This window comes from Lutjanus erythropterus, chromosome 18 (genome assembly GCF_056507025.1).
Source record: "Lutjanus erythropterus isolate fLutEry1 chromosome 18, fLutEry1.hap2, whole genome shotgun sequence".
Taxonomy (NCBI): Eukaryota; Metazoa; Chordata; class Actinopteri; order Lutjaniformes; family Lutjanidae; genus Lutjanus; species Lutjanus erythropterus.
The window spans coordinates 25,426,326-25,441,360 of NC_139334.1; the positions used below are offsets into that span (position 1 = coordinate 25,426,326).

Here is a 15,035-nt window from a genome sequence, read left to right on the forward strand (position 1 = left end):
AAAAAGTGGTTGGATCCTTGTTAAAAAAAAACAAAACAAGGTGCTACCAGAATCTGCTTCATCTCCTGAGTTGTTCAGAAAATGCTGCCTGTTGAAGGTTTTTATTTCAGCTCGTGAGCAGCAGGTTTAGATGTTCGGCAGGTGGTAGTTGAACTTGCGCAAGTTGTTGTAGTATCTCTTACTGTCCACGGCTGGAAAGACGCTGCTGCTGGTCAGCTGAGGCAAATACTGGAGGGAGAAAACAGAAAGTAAAGCTTCAGGGACAATTTTGAGAGCAATAAAATACTTTTACATTTTTTTTTAGGAGAATGCAGCTTGAAATGTGCTTTTGCATGACCATTGCCATTTAGTTTATCAAAATCAAATCATGTTTTTCCTGTAAAACAAAATATGACGTGTGTTTATAAAAGCAAGAACCAACCAATTTTAACCAATAATATCATGACAGCCAACACATCTTTAAGCAGCAAAGAACTAAGATTATTTAGCCAGCTAAAGATTACATGGGATGTTCTCCATGTTTGTTATGACACGCCCACTTCTCAGCGTTCAAATCAAATTCCTCCCACCTGCCTGTCCTGTTTCACCTGGAAATATGTCACGATACTGAAGCTAGATCCTCTCAAAATGGACTTTTAGAAGAAACTAGGGTTGTTCCGATACCAGCTCTGAAACGGCCTCAAGATAATAAAAATATAATAATCCAAAGGTCAAAATTCCTTGATCAATTTTTTTTTAGTTTGACCTTTATGGGTCAGTGTATTGTCAGTTTATTGAAGCTGCTGATATCCCACACCTTCTTTAAAAAATACAATTTTGCTTGCAGAATAAAAGAAGAAAGGCAATATTAAAAAACACTGAGATTAGCCCTAAATGTGGCAGCACACTTGTGTTTTCAGTCCGGTCATTATTCTTTGTACCGGAGGCTTCTCTTACCCCAGGAGGAAGGTGTTTGCGAGGTAATCTTGTCCTCTTGTTGCTGGAGCGGTCCTGCTCTCTGGAGGTGCTCTCGCTCTTTTCTCGCAGGCTGTCGAAGTACGGGTGCTGGAGGAGCTGCTCGCAGGTCAGCCGCTCGGACGGGTCCATCCTCAGACAGCCCTGGACCATCAAAAACCATCAAAACCATCATCGAGAGAAGAGAGACAGTGAAGGTCAATGTGACCACTGGTTATCTGGGAACAAACAGCATTTAACACAGTTTCTGATTGTTGTCATGTGAATAAATTAAAGTTTTTCAAAATAAAAGTAATTTAAAGATCTTTTCACTCTTCACAACTTACACTATATATCTTCATGCAGTAATAGAAATGTCATAAATAATGCACATTTTAACTGGGATAAAATCCAGACTCTGGTGTATAATCTGTTATTACATAGCTTTGTTAAATATTGATCAGTTGCATCATTCTGTGGTCTGTTACGTCTGTTGCTATGAAGATCAGACCGTTGCTATGGACACAGTTTTGATCACAGGCTCTGGAGGAGCAATAAAATTATTTTTAAAGCCATAAAATCCATTTTATGGATTTAAAAATGCCATGTCAAATATTTTGTGTCAAATTATTGATTTAATTTTGATAAGTAGCCTTGTAATAAGCAGGATAATGAACAATAAGCAGGTTTTTATTTAATAATAACCAGCAACAGGTCGATGCAGGTCTTATCTTGGTCTTGATTCATCATTCACATCATCCCTTAATTATGAGATTACAGTAATCTCCAACATTTCTTAAATTAAAGACGACAGCTTTACCTTCATGAGACTCAGAGCTTGATGTGACAGATTTGGATATTTCTGCTCCAGAGGTTCCTTCAGAGAGAAAAAAAATACAAAGATTCAATATATTTATGACTTTTAATAATTTAACCTTTGTGTGCTGAGTTAAGGCTGACAAAACTCTGAGCAACGACATCCATCTGTCTAATGCAGATGTAGATGGAGCTGTTGGTGTTTCTCACCATCTCTTGTGGTTCTGGGATGGAAACTCCACAGAAGAACTGGTTGTTACTGAAAACCTGCTGGTGTCGAGGGATCAGATCTCCTGCAGAGGATGAGAAAGATGAAAATAACGGACATTGTTCGTTAAATCAAACTCATTTTGTCCATTTTCTTTTCCCTAGTTACTCCCATCTCTGTTTTTAAACTTAGAATTATTTGTCCAAACATTTATTTTGCTATTTTATTCTGGTCATGATTCATCATCATTTACTCATAATACAGTTCCTTTGAAAGACAAAACAATGGCAGTGTTAAATATAAACAGACTTGGTTTCCCAGGTTTCCCTGCCTCAGAGCAGCAGCAGTTTAGTCTCACCGAGAGTCTTTCTGATCAGGTACAGCTGGTCCATGTCGGACTTGCCGGGCCACAGAGGGATCCCCGACAGCAGCTCGGCGAACACGCAGCCGATCGCCCACACGTCCACCGGAGGGCCGTACTGAGTGTCCCCCACCAGCAGCTCAGGGGCCCGGTACCATCGAGTCGCCACGTAGTCTGTGTAGTAGTCACAGGGACCAGCTGATGGAACAAAACACAGAGTGAGCTGTCAGGTCATGGTGAGGGTTAAAGAAAACGTGCAGAGTGTTGAGGCCTCTTCTACGTCTCTGAAGCTGTGCCAGTACAGACGTGGACACTGAACAAACTGTTATTGATCAAGGATAATCCAAAGCAGCCTCTCCATCACCTGCTGGACAGACAGCGGAGCTCTTCTCTCTTAAAGACTGGTTCAGCTTCACCGTCACAAAGACTCAAACAGGAAATCTGTCCTGCCCAAAACCTAAAAAAAAAGCCCTAACAGAGAACTCAGAGTACTCTTAGACTTACAGTTTATATCTGAACCAAACTAAACTCTGTTTTTCTGCTTCATGGTTATTTTGCACTTCTTTATCTATAACTACATATATATCTCAATGCTTTTTAATTTAAAAAACAAGTTTGCACACATCTGATGTCAATAGTCTGTTATCTTTTGTTTATATTTGTAGTGTATTCTCCTATATCATTTATATTGTGTATTATATAGACATATCTTATCATCTGTAGGGTATGCTAAAGCTTTTCTGACTATTTTGTATTCTCCATAACTCTAACTATAAAACCCTTGTTGAACTTTCTGTATACAGAGTTTAATCTCTGTTGGTATTTAAGATAAGTTCTGATTTGATTTATTGATCGCACACCAGGGAAATTCACGTTGTAGCAGGGGAAGGATCAAAAAGTGCAGGTTGTAAACAATTGAGTTGTAAATACAATTCGTAAAATATAGAATAAAAATATAAAATATGAATCAACTATATACAATATACATTCACGGAGATACGTGGCTCTATGCAGGATAATTGATATAAATAATATTCTCTTTGTTCAGTAATATAAATATTTTAAGAATGAATTATTTTCACCATCGATGGCTCCCAAACTTTTTAGCTTGAAGTAGAACAAATGCATGACTCCTTGTATACATAAACATGCATACATACAAACAGAGACAGTGCAGGGAAAAAAATAGCATTAAAAATATGCTTTTTAAAATCTTCTCTATTTTTTTAATCATCTCGTGGGATTTATCTCAGAAGCAGCTTCTTTCTGAATTAGCCTAAACCCTAAATTATTCTCTACCCTAAAAAATTACTCTTTGTTGTGCGCTTTTCTATTCTTTTTTTTTAAAGAACTCCTCACACAAATGCATTTTCTTAAATTCTTAAGATTAAAAAATATATATTTCCTGTGGCTCCATCTGCACACAATAAACCCAATGTGTGATCCAAACTGCAGCATTTTTAACCAGAAATGAAACTATTTCTGATTTTGAGGCTTGAAAAACACACATTTCAAGACACCGATTAAGTGCTGCCTTTATACCAACTCATCAGAACTTTCTTTCAGTTAAACCTTTGCAGCTGCTCGTCTGAAACACTCATATTTCATGACTGAAGTCTTAAATGCTAAGAGCCAACGTCTCATGTACAGGTGGCAGTGTCCACCAGGTGGCGCTGTCAGATACTGATACTGCTGTTGATTAAAACTCACTGAGGATCCTGGCGAAGCCAAAGTCGCACAGTTTGATGACTTGATGTTTGGTGATGAGGATGTTTTCCGGCTTCACGTCTCGGTGGATGCACTGCAGAAACACAAACAGTCAAATTAAACCATCTGCACTGAAACTTGGCAGCAGTGTGTTCAGACGTCTGTGGCTGTGAGATGCTGATAATAAAATGGCTGTGGGAATGACAGACAGTAAAAAACAGAGAGACGGTGCTTTCTGGACTTCATGCCACCCTGTTAAAAGGGGGCCTTGTAGCATTTGTTGTGTCTAGGTGATACATTAACTGCTGGTCAGCCAAGGGGAAGGAATTCTTGTTAAAAAAAAAAAAAAAAGAGAGCCATAAAGCAGACGGCTGGGTGGGAGCTGGAGGAGGAGGAGGAGGAGGAGGAAGAGGAGGAGGAGACCAGAGGAATTCAAAAACAAGCTGAAGGGAAGCTTTGACAACTGGAAAATATACTGTGTGCACTACATGAAGAGACACGTAAGACTAAAAAAGAAAAAGACACTTACATTTTGTTTGTGACAGAAGTTGACAGCCTGAAGAGTCTGCCAGGTTATACTTTTCACAAGGTGCTCTGGAACTCTGCAAAACATAAAGAAAATAAAACACATCAGCTGACTGATCAATAAAAAAAACACTTACAGCAGATTCAACCGGTTTTTCCACATAAATAACAAGAGATAAACCTTTTTTTCACAGCCAATATATTGATATGAACTACTGATATGAGATATTGATAGAGTAAACACAGGTGTTACCAGTGATACTAATTCAGGTTAAGGAGTCTTCACAGTGAGCCAACATGAACAGCAGCAGCACACTGACTCTGTTTGACCTGAATGAAAAGAACCTTCATTAGAATCATTAATAACAGCTGTGTGTTTAGTCGACTGCTTCATGTCAAAAAGGCTCAAGACTAAAATGTTCTCCTTTTAGCAGCTGAAACATTGTTAATGAAAACTATTTAATCTGGCTGAAAGCTGCACAGGATTTTTGTTTTGTGCTAAGGATTTTAAACTAAGGTTTAAGTGATTGTAACATCTGTTGATTCACAAAGATTTTATTTGGTCGCTTTGGTTCAATAAACTATTTATTTCTAAAGGAAATTCTTTGTTTTTCTGTGGGTCTTGGTGACTCCTTAGACCAGGGGTCTGCAACCTTTTCTAACAAAAGAGACATTTTTGGCCATGAGACTGGCCACTGTCAGAATTTAAGGAAAAGGAAAAGGTGCTGAGCGTGCAGACGTGGGCTATGATGCACATTTTAGTTGACAAAATATCAAAACATTGGAGAATCACTTTAGGCAACGGCTGAACCATTCTGAAGAAATATCCAATTGCAATTATTTTGACTGACACTGCAGTTGCGATATGATTTAAGATGTTAGAGGAAAGGATCATTTTGACATCATTATTCTCATTTTCATTGAAAAGCATTAAAATTAGAGAAGTTTAGAGAGCGATGTGTCGGCCAGGACACCTCTGCAGCACCACAATATTTCATTTAAAATGGTATTTGGACACATTTCCCCTTTAACAAATACTGCACATCCTGCGATCTGAAAATTGCAGTGGACCATATTGTGATTTCAATAAAATTTTGACCAATTGTTCAGCTCTACTTTAAACGTACAACAACGATAAGTGAAAATTAAAATGTCAAAAACAAGAACTGTTATTCATCTCTATGTACTTTCTTGTCAAAGCCACAAGGCTCTGCTGGCGAGGTTCAAAAGAGCCACATGTGACTCCACAGCTGCAGACCCGAGACTGAAGGCAACTTCTGACTAGTTAGCTGTGATTCTCCTGTTTCTTTAATCAGATGAATGTTTTTCAGTTAGATGAAATATTGTCACAGATCTCTGGAACCTGAAGAAACTTACAGGTGCAGTAAGCGATTCTGGAGAAAGACAGTCGATCGGTTGTTGAGTCTCACATCCAGGTCGTCAAACACAGACGCTTTGTGTTGGTGATTCGACCGACTGTGATGACAAAAGACTGAAAACAGAAGCGAAGAGGAGGAGCAGAAGTCTAATTTTCCTCTCAGACGACTTGAATTACATTATGTTACATAATGTGGACGCTACCTGTGTCTGATGCAGGCGGCTCCCTGCTACTTTGGCACAAATGATCTGGCTCCGTCCTAAAATACGTCTTTAGCAGAAATCTATTTTCTAGACATTTTCTGATGATGTTGGACAGGTGGTAGAAGTGGATCCTTTGATTGCTGTATTCATTGATCTGGGAGACGGTTGTCCTCTTAAGGGTGCTAACAGCACGGCTGCAGCCTTTGTAATGTTATTGGCATGCAGATTGGTTCTCCTTAACTGGAAATAGCCACAGCCTCCCAGTTACACATCATGGTTAAGAGATGTCACACAGCACATGAAACTAGTGAGACCCCTGATGGTGCAGGAGGAAAGTCAGAGGATCATCAAAGTTATAGCAGTTCATCCAATGGGGAACATGAATGTCTGTATCAAATATCACAGCAATCCATCCAACAGTTGTTGAGAAATTTAACTAAAAGCCCAAAATGTGAATCCCACTATGGTGAAAGAGGAAAAGTCAAAGGGTCACAAAAGTCAGTAGGTTTCATCCATCTAATTCATCATTTGTTAATTCATCGATTAGCTGTCTTTTCTATTTTAATCAAAAAAAATCAACAGCTACTTTCATATTAAATTAATTGTTTTGAGTAATCTTTTGAGAAAAAAAAGTCCATGATCAATGATCTGATTTCAGCTTCTCAAGTGTGAATATTTTCCTCTCTAACAGTAAACTGAATTTCTTTGGGTTGTGGAAAAACAAAACAAACATTTGAGGACGTCATCCAGAGCTTTGGGAAACAGTGATCAACATTTTTAACAATTTTCTGACAGTTTAAGGACCAATGAATTGAGAAAATCATTCACAGATTAATCAATAATGAAAACGATCATTTGTTGCAGCCCTGGTTGACATATTTCAGTCTGGACCGACTAACAGACCAACACTGAGCTAAAAATTAAACTAATGGCTTTTGAACAAAGTTTGTTTGGCTTCAAGGGATCTTTGATGAAAATGTGATTAATCCATCAATAAAGATTAATTTAATAAAAGAATCATATATGGATTGATGTCTTTGTTCTCAGATTATTAGAAACCAAAATCCATCATTTTTTCCATCTGCTTTTTCTGTCCTCTCTGTGTGTTTTTGAGATGTCTGTCCCCTCAGACAGCTGCAGAGGACAGCGAGCAGTCCGGCCGATGTTACACACTGAGGCCTTTGTTGGTCCGGGGACCATCATCTATCAGTGTTGCCGTGGAAACGTCTAAATCGAGGCCCGTGATGGGCAATTAATAACAATCTCCGCCCCTTTCTCCCCACTTTGTTTTCTCTTCTTTTGAACCCCTCTGTGTCCAGGAGGCTACAGGCCAGGACCAGAGGGGCGGGGGGGGGGACCAGACAGCGAAAACACTCCGTATAAAATGTGGCCCGGGCCTAAAGAGTCCCGACAGCTCCCCCGCCAGCAAAGCATTCTGGGAGAGCATCACTGTAAACATTCCACAGTGGGCAGGTCAGCTTCCCGGGAGACGAGCGTCGTGCCCGTCGGAGCCGGACAAAGCCCAGAGTACGGTGTGCTGTACATGTAATGTAGAGATAATAGAAAGTACACAGCACTTACTCAGATTTATGCTCTCATTATCTGAGTGTGATGTGAGTACAGTTCACTCAGCTGTGTGTTCATTTCATGTAATTCAGAATAAAGTCCTTAAATAGAGATATATATTCTTTTCATTGCATTACTAATACAACTTTCTGAAGCTTTTGTTGCTTGAATGGACTTTACATTAAGGGCTGAGAGATATGGTTAAACTTTTAGATTTAGTTTTGTGCATAAAACCTTGTGTTATAAGCTGTTTGTGTTTCTGAATGTCTTTGCTTTAGGTTGTGTATTTTTTATGGTGAATATTTGCAGCTTATGTGCAGGTTGTGTCATGTTTTTTGATATGGCAAATGGTTGCAAAATCTCTTAAGTCTGGCAGAAATCATGTTCATGGACAAAGTAATATCAAAGTTTAATACATTTAGTCACCAACGCCGACTTCTTTCTTAACTTTTTGATGTATCTCATGTTTTACCGAAACAGATAACAAAATGAAACGCACCGTTACCTTGAACAAATTCCATATTTCTCTGAGTTTGAACATTGTTGGAAACTTTTGGGATGATGTAAGTACACAACTGAACAAAATATATAATAAATGTGGTTTTTAGACATTTTTTGGCAAAAGTTCCAAAATATCCTTTATGCATATTGTAATTGAAGTGGACTAAGAGAAAACTAGACTAGCGATTGTCCAAAGCCTCCCATCCGGTTGGTAAGATAGTTGATGGTTGAGTTTCATTCCCAAAACCTAAAAGTATTTGGTGACCTTAGAATGAGACTCATATTTCTCAAGAATCAGTAAATTTTACATTTTGCACCTTTAAGCCAACATGGACAAGAAATCCTTAAAATCCTCGACCTGCTGATGACGATCATGTGACACGAAGTCACTAAACAAAAACTAAATGGGCCTCGAGGTGAGACTGTTTTGTCTTTCACAAAAGTAAAACAAAAACTTAAATGAGTCGCTGTGTTAGTTTTAAATTACAAAATGTTTGGAATCTGGATTTGGATAACAGATATTTATTGTGCAGCTTGATTCAAGATTAATTATTGAACTATTTAAAAAAGACTTAAACTAAAGATGTAGGCAGAGTTTTGGAGCCATGTTAAGCTCTATTTGCATGTGCCATCAATATTTTTAGTAATGCCGTCCAAATATTGAGCAGCTCAATCTGTATCTGAAAAACCTTCTTTAGTTGTTGCATAGCTGCCTGAAAGTGTTGGAACCTGACCAGTTTGTTAAAAGGATAGTTAGATTGATACTGATTCATATTCAGTCTATTAGCTGCAGCAGATCAGTGGTTCCCAACCGTTTCTCCTTGGAACTTAAAATAAGAAAAAAAGATTAAGAATTAAGCATTTTTACCTCATGGTTAAGGAAAATGCCCAAAGCGCGTAACCTTTAAAGGAAGTCAAGTCTACTTACAGACAGGTGACACATTTTGAAACACAATAAATCACAATAAAATTAATCATTTTGTATATAAATATGTTATTTATCACAGCTGTCAGGTGCTGGACAAGCTTGAAAATGCTTGAAAAGTGCTTGGATTTGACTTTGGAAAAGGTGTATAAACCCTGAAACTGTGATTTCAGTTGACACGTGCAAATCAAACCCCGGCTCGGGAACCAACGCAGTAGATGAGCGTCGGCACGCCTGCAGTTTGGGTCAGCAGCAAAATGTATTTTAGCCTCCTTAAAGAATCAGTTTAATCGTACGTTAGAATATTTACGTTGCTGTCAGACAGCCTTTGCCGACTGTGTGACTTTGGCGTTTTAAAGGGTCAGTTTGGATTCTGTTGAGAGCTGCAAGTACATCATACAACCACGCTTTAAACTATTTCAAATATCCTTTTCAGTGACTTTAAATTGATTGATTCAAGTTGGATTTTACAGGACATTTTTGCAGCCCCATGGTTTAAGTTTGTACCATGTAATTGCAATCTTCCTGGTTTGATTCTCTCTGGGAACATTTGTTGCATGACTTTTTCTCTCTTTGCACATTTCCTGTCTCTGCTCTGCTGCACCTATCTGATGGATTTGTATTTTACACTTTTGATATTGTTAAACTGACGTCACCAAACTGAGTGCACATCTGTTTTTAGTGTAAAGCAGCCCGGAGACACACCCACCCTCTGGGATGACGGTCCAGCTCGTTCAGGACCGTGTGGTCGCAGTACTCGAACACGAGGTGGAGCTTCCGTTTGCGCCGAAACACCTCGATCAGATTCACCAGGTTGGCGTGTTTGAGTTGCTGCAGAGACAAAAAAAAAAAAAAAAAACAAGAAAAAGACATTACAAATTGTCAGAGACACTAAAACTAACTAAATAAACCAGTGAAAGTGTTTAAAGAACTGCTCCATCTATGGTTTGCTCTTATCAAACACACCAAACTGTTAACAGCTGGTAATAAACATGCTGTTGCCCCTGACAACCTGTCCCCATCCTGTCCTATTTATGAGCTCCTGGTGTCCAGCAGGCCACCAACACTCCCGCCCACCGCATGACTAATTAAACCACCGACTATTGTAGCAGCACATCTTTGATAAAGATTATGCATCGTGAAACAAACAGGTTTCAGCCTTTCGTTTAAACAAAACTTGGCAATAAAATGAAAAGAAACAGGACAGTCTGGCTGTTGTTGCTGTTTTTGTTGTTTTTATTGCCACTTTGATAAAGTTTCTGTCAGCCAGGCAACACTTTAATTCAAGATGAGATAACCGACATGAATATTTGTGTTGCATTCAGAGTCCAAACTGGTCAAACAGCCAAAAACAAAGACGCAAACACTTTGACGAATCAGAACAATGACGCTGACCTGGTGCCAACAGGCTACCCAGCGTCTCATTTCCTGTTATCGAAATAAATTTCACATTGTAATTGAAGCACTTGAGTCAGCGGTGACCCTGCAGGGGTTTTTCCTTTATTTGATTACAGCCCTATGAAGCTCTTTTGAATGCTGCTCCTTTGAACGGGAGTTTCTCTGTGCAGCAGCTACAAAAATGCTTCCCCTCTGTCTGCAGAATTAATAGCGTGGCGTCCCTCCTGCTGGCTGCACAACAGAGGAGGACGACTGTTTCATGGCACGAAAAACAGGACTTACATCTTTTGCATCAGAGGATTTTGTTTAACGATGTATTATTATACTGTATTTCCGGGATATAATGTATAAGTAGTAAAGTGAGGGTGAACTCAACTCTGATCTCTTTTTGTGTTCTTTCTATTATCCATATTATGAATGGAAGAGACTATAATTCACATGTGGTTAAAGGGATAGTTTGCATTATTTCAAGTACAGTAGATGGCAGTCGACACGCTCCCAGTTTGGAGAAGCAGCAGGAGTACCAGTTTATTTTGCCATCAAACAGCTTTTTCTAATGGGAAACATGTTATATAAGTCAAATACCATCAACGCCAAAACCACCAGACTCCTTTGGCAAAACCAGCTATTTTTAGCTCTCAGAATACATGACTTGCTGGTCTGCCGCTGCCTCTATCTGTTAGTTTGTTTGTGTTATTGTGTGACACAAATTAATTTTCAGATCGAGGCAGCAGTGAAGCAACTTCCGTCTTCTGTGAGATAAAATTACTGATTTTGTCAGTGGAGTCTGGTTGCTTTGGACAGAGAGATATTTGGTCTGTATAAGGGCAGTTTCCTGTCAGGGAAGACTGTCTGGCAGCAAGGTAAAGCGGTGAAAATGTTGTAAATATAGCACAGACTTAAACTGATGCTGACCCTGTCCTCAGCAGTACATTGCTTTGCTTCCTTCACCAGGAGTCCTGCTGCTTCTCCAAACTGGAGGCGTGTCGGAATAAAGTGAACTACTCCTTTATAAGGTGGCTTCTGTAATTAATACAGACATAATGAGATTCAGTATAATAATATATTTGGACTGTGCTTGATGCTTGGACTTGTTGTTTCCATGAATTTGAAGAAAAATAAAGGAAAAGTCTTACAAAATAAACATTTGGACTAAATAAGTCAAAATTAGAAAATAAACAGTAGAACCATGTGAGTTTTTAACCCATGATTTTTTATTTTTAAATCATGATTTGAATTACCGCCACGTAATTTAGACATTTTATCTCATCATTTTGATTTGATAAGCCAAAATTTTATGTACTACCACATAAATTTGACCTAGTAAGTCAAAATGTGGACTTTTATCTCATTATTTTGATTTAATACTCGTAAACTTACATACCGTCTTATAGTTTTGATGTACTACCTCAGAACAGTGAGTCTTTAAATCAAAATTCTGACTTTTTATCTCATAATTGTGACAAACCATTTAAAAAACTATACATTTTCCTGGCAGAAATGGGCTTCCATAGACCGGTAAACCTGCATTTCTGCTCATTTTCATTCATTATTTTGATTTTACAAGCCAATTTATTATGCACTAAATCACAATTTGGGCATACTTGCTCAACTTTAAACTTTTTATCTCATTATTTTGACTTCATAAGACAAAATTTGACCCACTGTCATAAAAATTTGAGTCAGAAACATCAAAATGTTTACGTTTATCTCATATATTTGACATTTTCTGTCATAATTTTGACTCAAAAATCCAAAACTTAACATACTACCTACATACTTGTTTGGGTGTGCTATGCATGATCTGCATTCTTCTAAATTAAAATGTTTATATATTTTTTATACCATTAGCATTTTTTTAGTCTTTGCTAAAGTTTTCCTGGCAGAAATAGTAACTGCTACTTTAATTTACCTTCAGTCAAAAACACTGATGTGAAGAACTTTTTGGGAAAAGAAACTAAAGTTATTAAGGATGAAAATGTTTTGTCACCTTGAGCATCCTGATCTCCCTCAGTGCGATCTTCTTGATGATGGGATCGTCCTCTGACTCCACAAACTTCTTGATGGCGACGATTTGTCCCGTGTCTTTGTTTCTGCACTTGAAGACGACACCGTAGGAGCCTTCTCCGATCTTTCCAATCTTCTCGTACTTCTCCATCCTCAGACCGGACCAGCTGACATCCAGAAATGAAAAAAAAAACACGGGTTTCCAGGAGGGTCGGAGGAGGCAGGAGGACTCTGTGTGTGTCTCTGCAGCCTGGAACAAGACGAGAGGAGACACAGGAGGACTTCTCAGTCAGCAGGGACACAGAGAAGAAGAAGAGTGAGGGCTGTTTCACCGCCTGGTGATTTTCTGAACCGATCACTCAGTTAAAGCTGGAATAAATTCATACTTAAGATCAAAGATGGTGGTATGAAGGTTTAATCTTTTCTGGAAATGATACAATAATGATTTTATCAAACATAAAACAGATTTGCTGCCTCACATCACCAAAGTGAACTCTGAATAACACAGATTTTAAAACAGTCCCACACTGTTTTTATATTAAACAGTTTTATACCATTTTTTGTACAACTTTTATACTGTTTTTTTTTTTATTTTTTTTTTTACAGCACACTGTTTTTATTCTGGGTTATGCTGCACCATCTTTAACCCCACAAACTGCTTCTGTGTTGTTTATCACTTCATCTACATCAGTCATCTTGTTCTTTCTTCTTTTTCTCCCTTTTTGTTTCTTCCTTTCTGTCTTTCTTTAACCTAAGTTTCTACTTTATTTTAATATTTGTAAGTAGAATAATTGACAACATCAGGTAGAGGGACATAGTAAACTTAAAAAGAATTTCATTGCACTGATAACTTGTTTATTTTTGCTTCATGATAAAAAATAAAGCCTCTGACTCTTGGTTCATCTTGGTAGGTTTTCATGTTTAGCAAACATTTTGACTTTTTCACAAAAATATTATAATATACAGGATAACTAATGTGGATTAAAATGTAATCCTCTACTGCAGTGTATTAACATGTTTCTAAAACAATTTTACACATTTTATCTGAGATTATTTAGAAAACAGAGGTGTTTTGCACCACTCAAAGATAGATTTTAAAGTTAGAGATAAACCTTATAAAATCTGTTGAAGTCATTGTTTTGATGAATACATTTATATACTCTCTAGGTGGATAAAAGGTGGATATTTCTCATTATTTTGTGATCACACTACTTGACATTTGCAGGCACATTCAGTCTTACCTTTGTAAAAGATTATGCGTTGGGGCTGCACAATAAGGTAAAAAATTGGCAGATCATGCTCATGATCATGATGATGTGATATTTGTTGGACCAAACAAACATGTTTTCTTACATCTGGAGAACAAGATTTGGAGGCCAGAGCATCTCTGCAGCACTACACAACTTTAATGTAATGCTGCCTTGTCATATTTTTCTTCCTCTTTTATCAAAAAAAAAAAAAAGAGAAAAATTAAAGCTTCTGCAAATCGCACTTGGCCATAATGTAATTTCGACAATGTTTCAATGAATTATGCAGCCCTGGTGCAAATATCATTGGAAATGACATGAGACCAACTGTGTATTTTAACAAACCAGAGACTTTTAAAACAAATTTTGAGATGAATGCACAGAAACGTGTCATGCATTATCATCTGTATATGCTGAAAAGCACATTAAAGAATTTACATGCATCTTATAATTTCTGATAAACTCAGGTTGTGTTTAACCTGTTGAGTATGAGGATCAAAATGTGAAGATAACCTTTCAAACTGCCTCTAAAAGACAGATTTAATTGCTTTGAGGCAACATTACACCTGTCTCCCTACAGCTAGATTGCGTAACGAAAACATTTGCAATGCAAAGTATATTAGGTCATTTCCCAGAGGAGATATAGAGCGAAAACAGAAAACACACAGAGAGCAGAGAGAACAGCAGGGGAATAAAATCAAAGTGCTGCACTTATAAACAGACTAACGAGGAAAACATGACATAACAGCAAAAAAGGATGGATGAACATTAATCTGCATGTTTATAACTGATATTAGAGGATTTTATGTGACTAAAATATAGTTACTGTAATCCTGAAAGTTACCACATGGAACCAGTTGATCATAAAAGTAACGTCAGACACATTTCAATATTTCTATGAGGCATTTTTCAGTAAAAACACATCCTGTTCGTAATAATAATAATAAAAAAATAATAAAGTCCAAAACAAACTTACTGTGAGTGAAAAATGTTCTCAGATGTTCTTCAGTCGGTCAGAAATATTCAGTCTGTTTGTGTCAGAGAGGAGCTGCAGCTTCAGGACAGACAGAGAGGACGATCACAGCTCAACTGTCCCTGCAGAGCAGACAGGAGGACCCTTTAAACTGTCAAGTCAGACGCAATTAAACAGGACGTCCGGCCGTGACTTTCAAAATAAAACACACATCGTTTCATCGTTTATGCTAAAGATCACATTTGAGCACAAATGTCATGATGACCTGTTTTAAGACATTTTCAATC

General features: G+C 37.9%; 1 protein-coding gene across 1 annotated transcript; it reads right to left on the reverse strand.

The window, feature by feature from the left end:
• Positions 1–85: 85 nt before the first annotated feature.
• On the reverse strand, positions 86–14,904 carry cdkl1 (cyclin dependent kinase like 1 (CDC2 related kinase)). The gene is made up of 10 exons (XM_084743324.1): positions 14,752–14,904; positions 12,512–12,778; positions 9,833–9,954; positions 4,555–4,627; positions 4,029–4,119; positions 2,316–2,516; positions 1,960–2,042; positions 1,754–1,810; positions 937–1,098; positions 86–228 (listed from the first exon to the last, which is right to left on the reverse strand). The coding sequence occupies exons 2-10, from the start codon at positions 12,677–12,679 to the stop codon at positions 127–129; spliced, it is 1,059 nt and encodes a 352-aa protein (XP_084599450.1). The 5' UTR covers positions 12,680–12,778; positions 14,752–14,904; the 3' UTR covers positions 86–126.
• Between the last annotated feature and the right edge of the window lie 131 nt (positions 14,905–15,035).

Excerpts from the sequence above, each read along its gene's own strand:
- cdkl1 (XM_084743324.1), bottom strand. The coding sequence starts at position 12,679 with ATGGAGAAGTACGAGAAGATTGGAAAGATCGGAGAAGGCTCCTACGGT. Across the intron at positions 4,628-9,832 it reads CTGGACCGTCATCCCAGAGG|AGTTCCAGAGCACCTTGTGA; the intron begins GTGGGTGTGTCT and ends TATGTTTTGCAG. Across the intron at positions 2,517-4,028 it reads TGGCTTCGCCAGGATCCTCA|CTGGTCCCTGTGACTACTAC; the intron begins GTGAGTTTTAAT and ends TTGTTCCATCAG.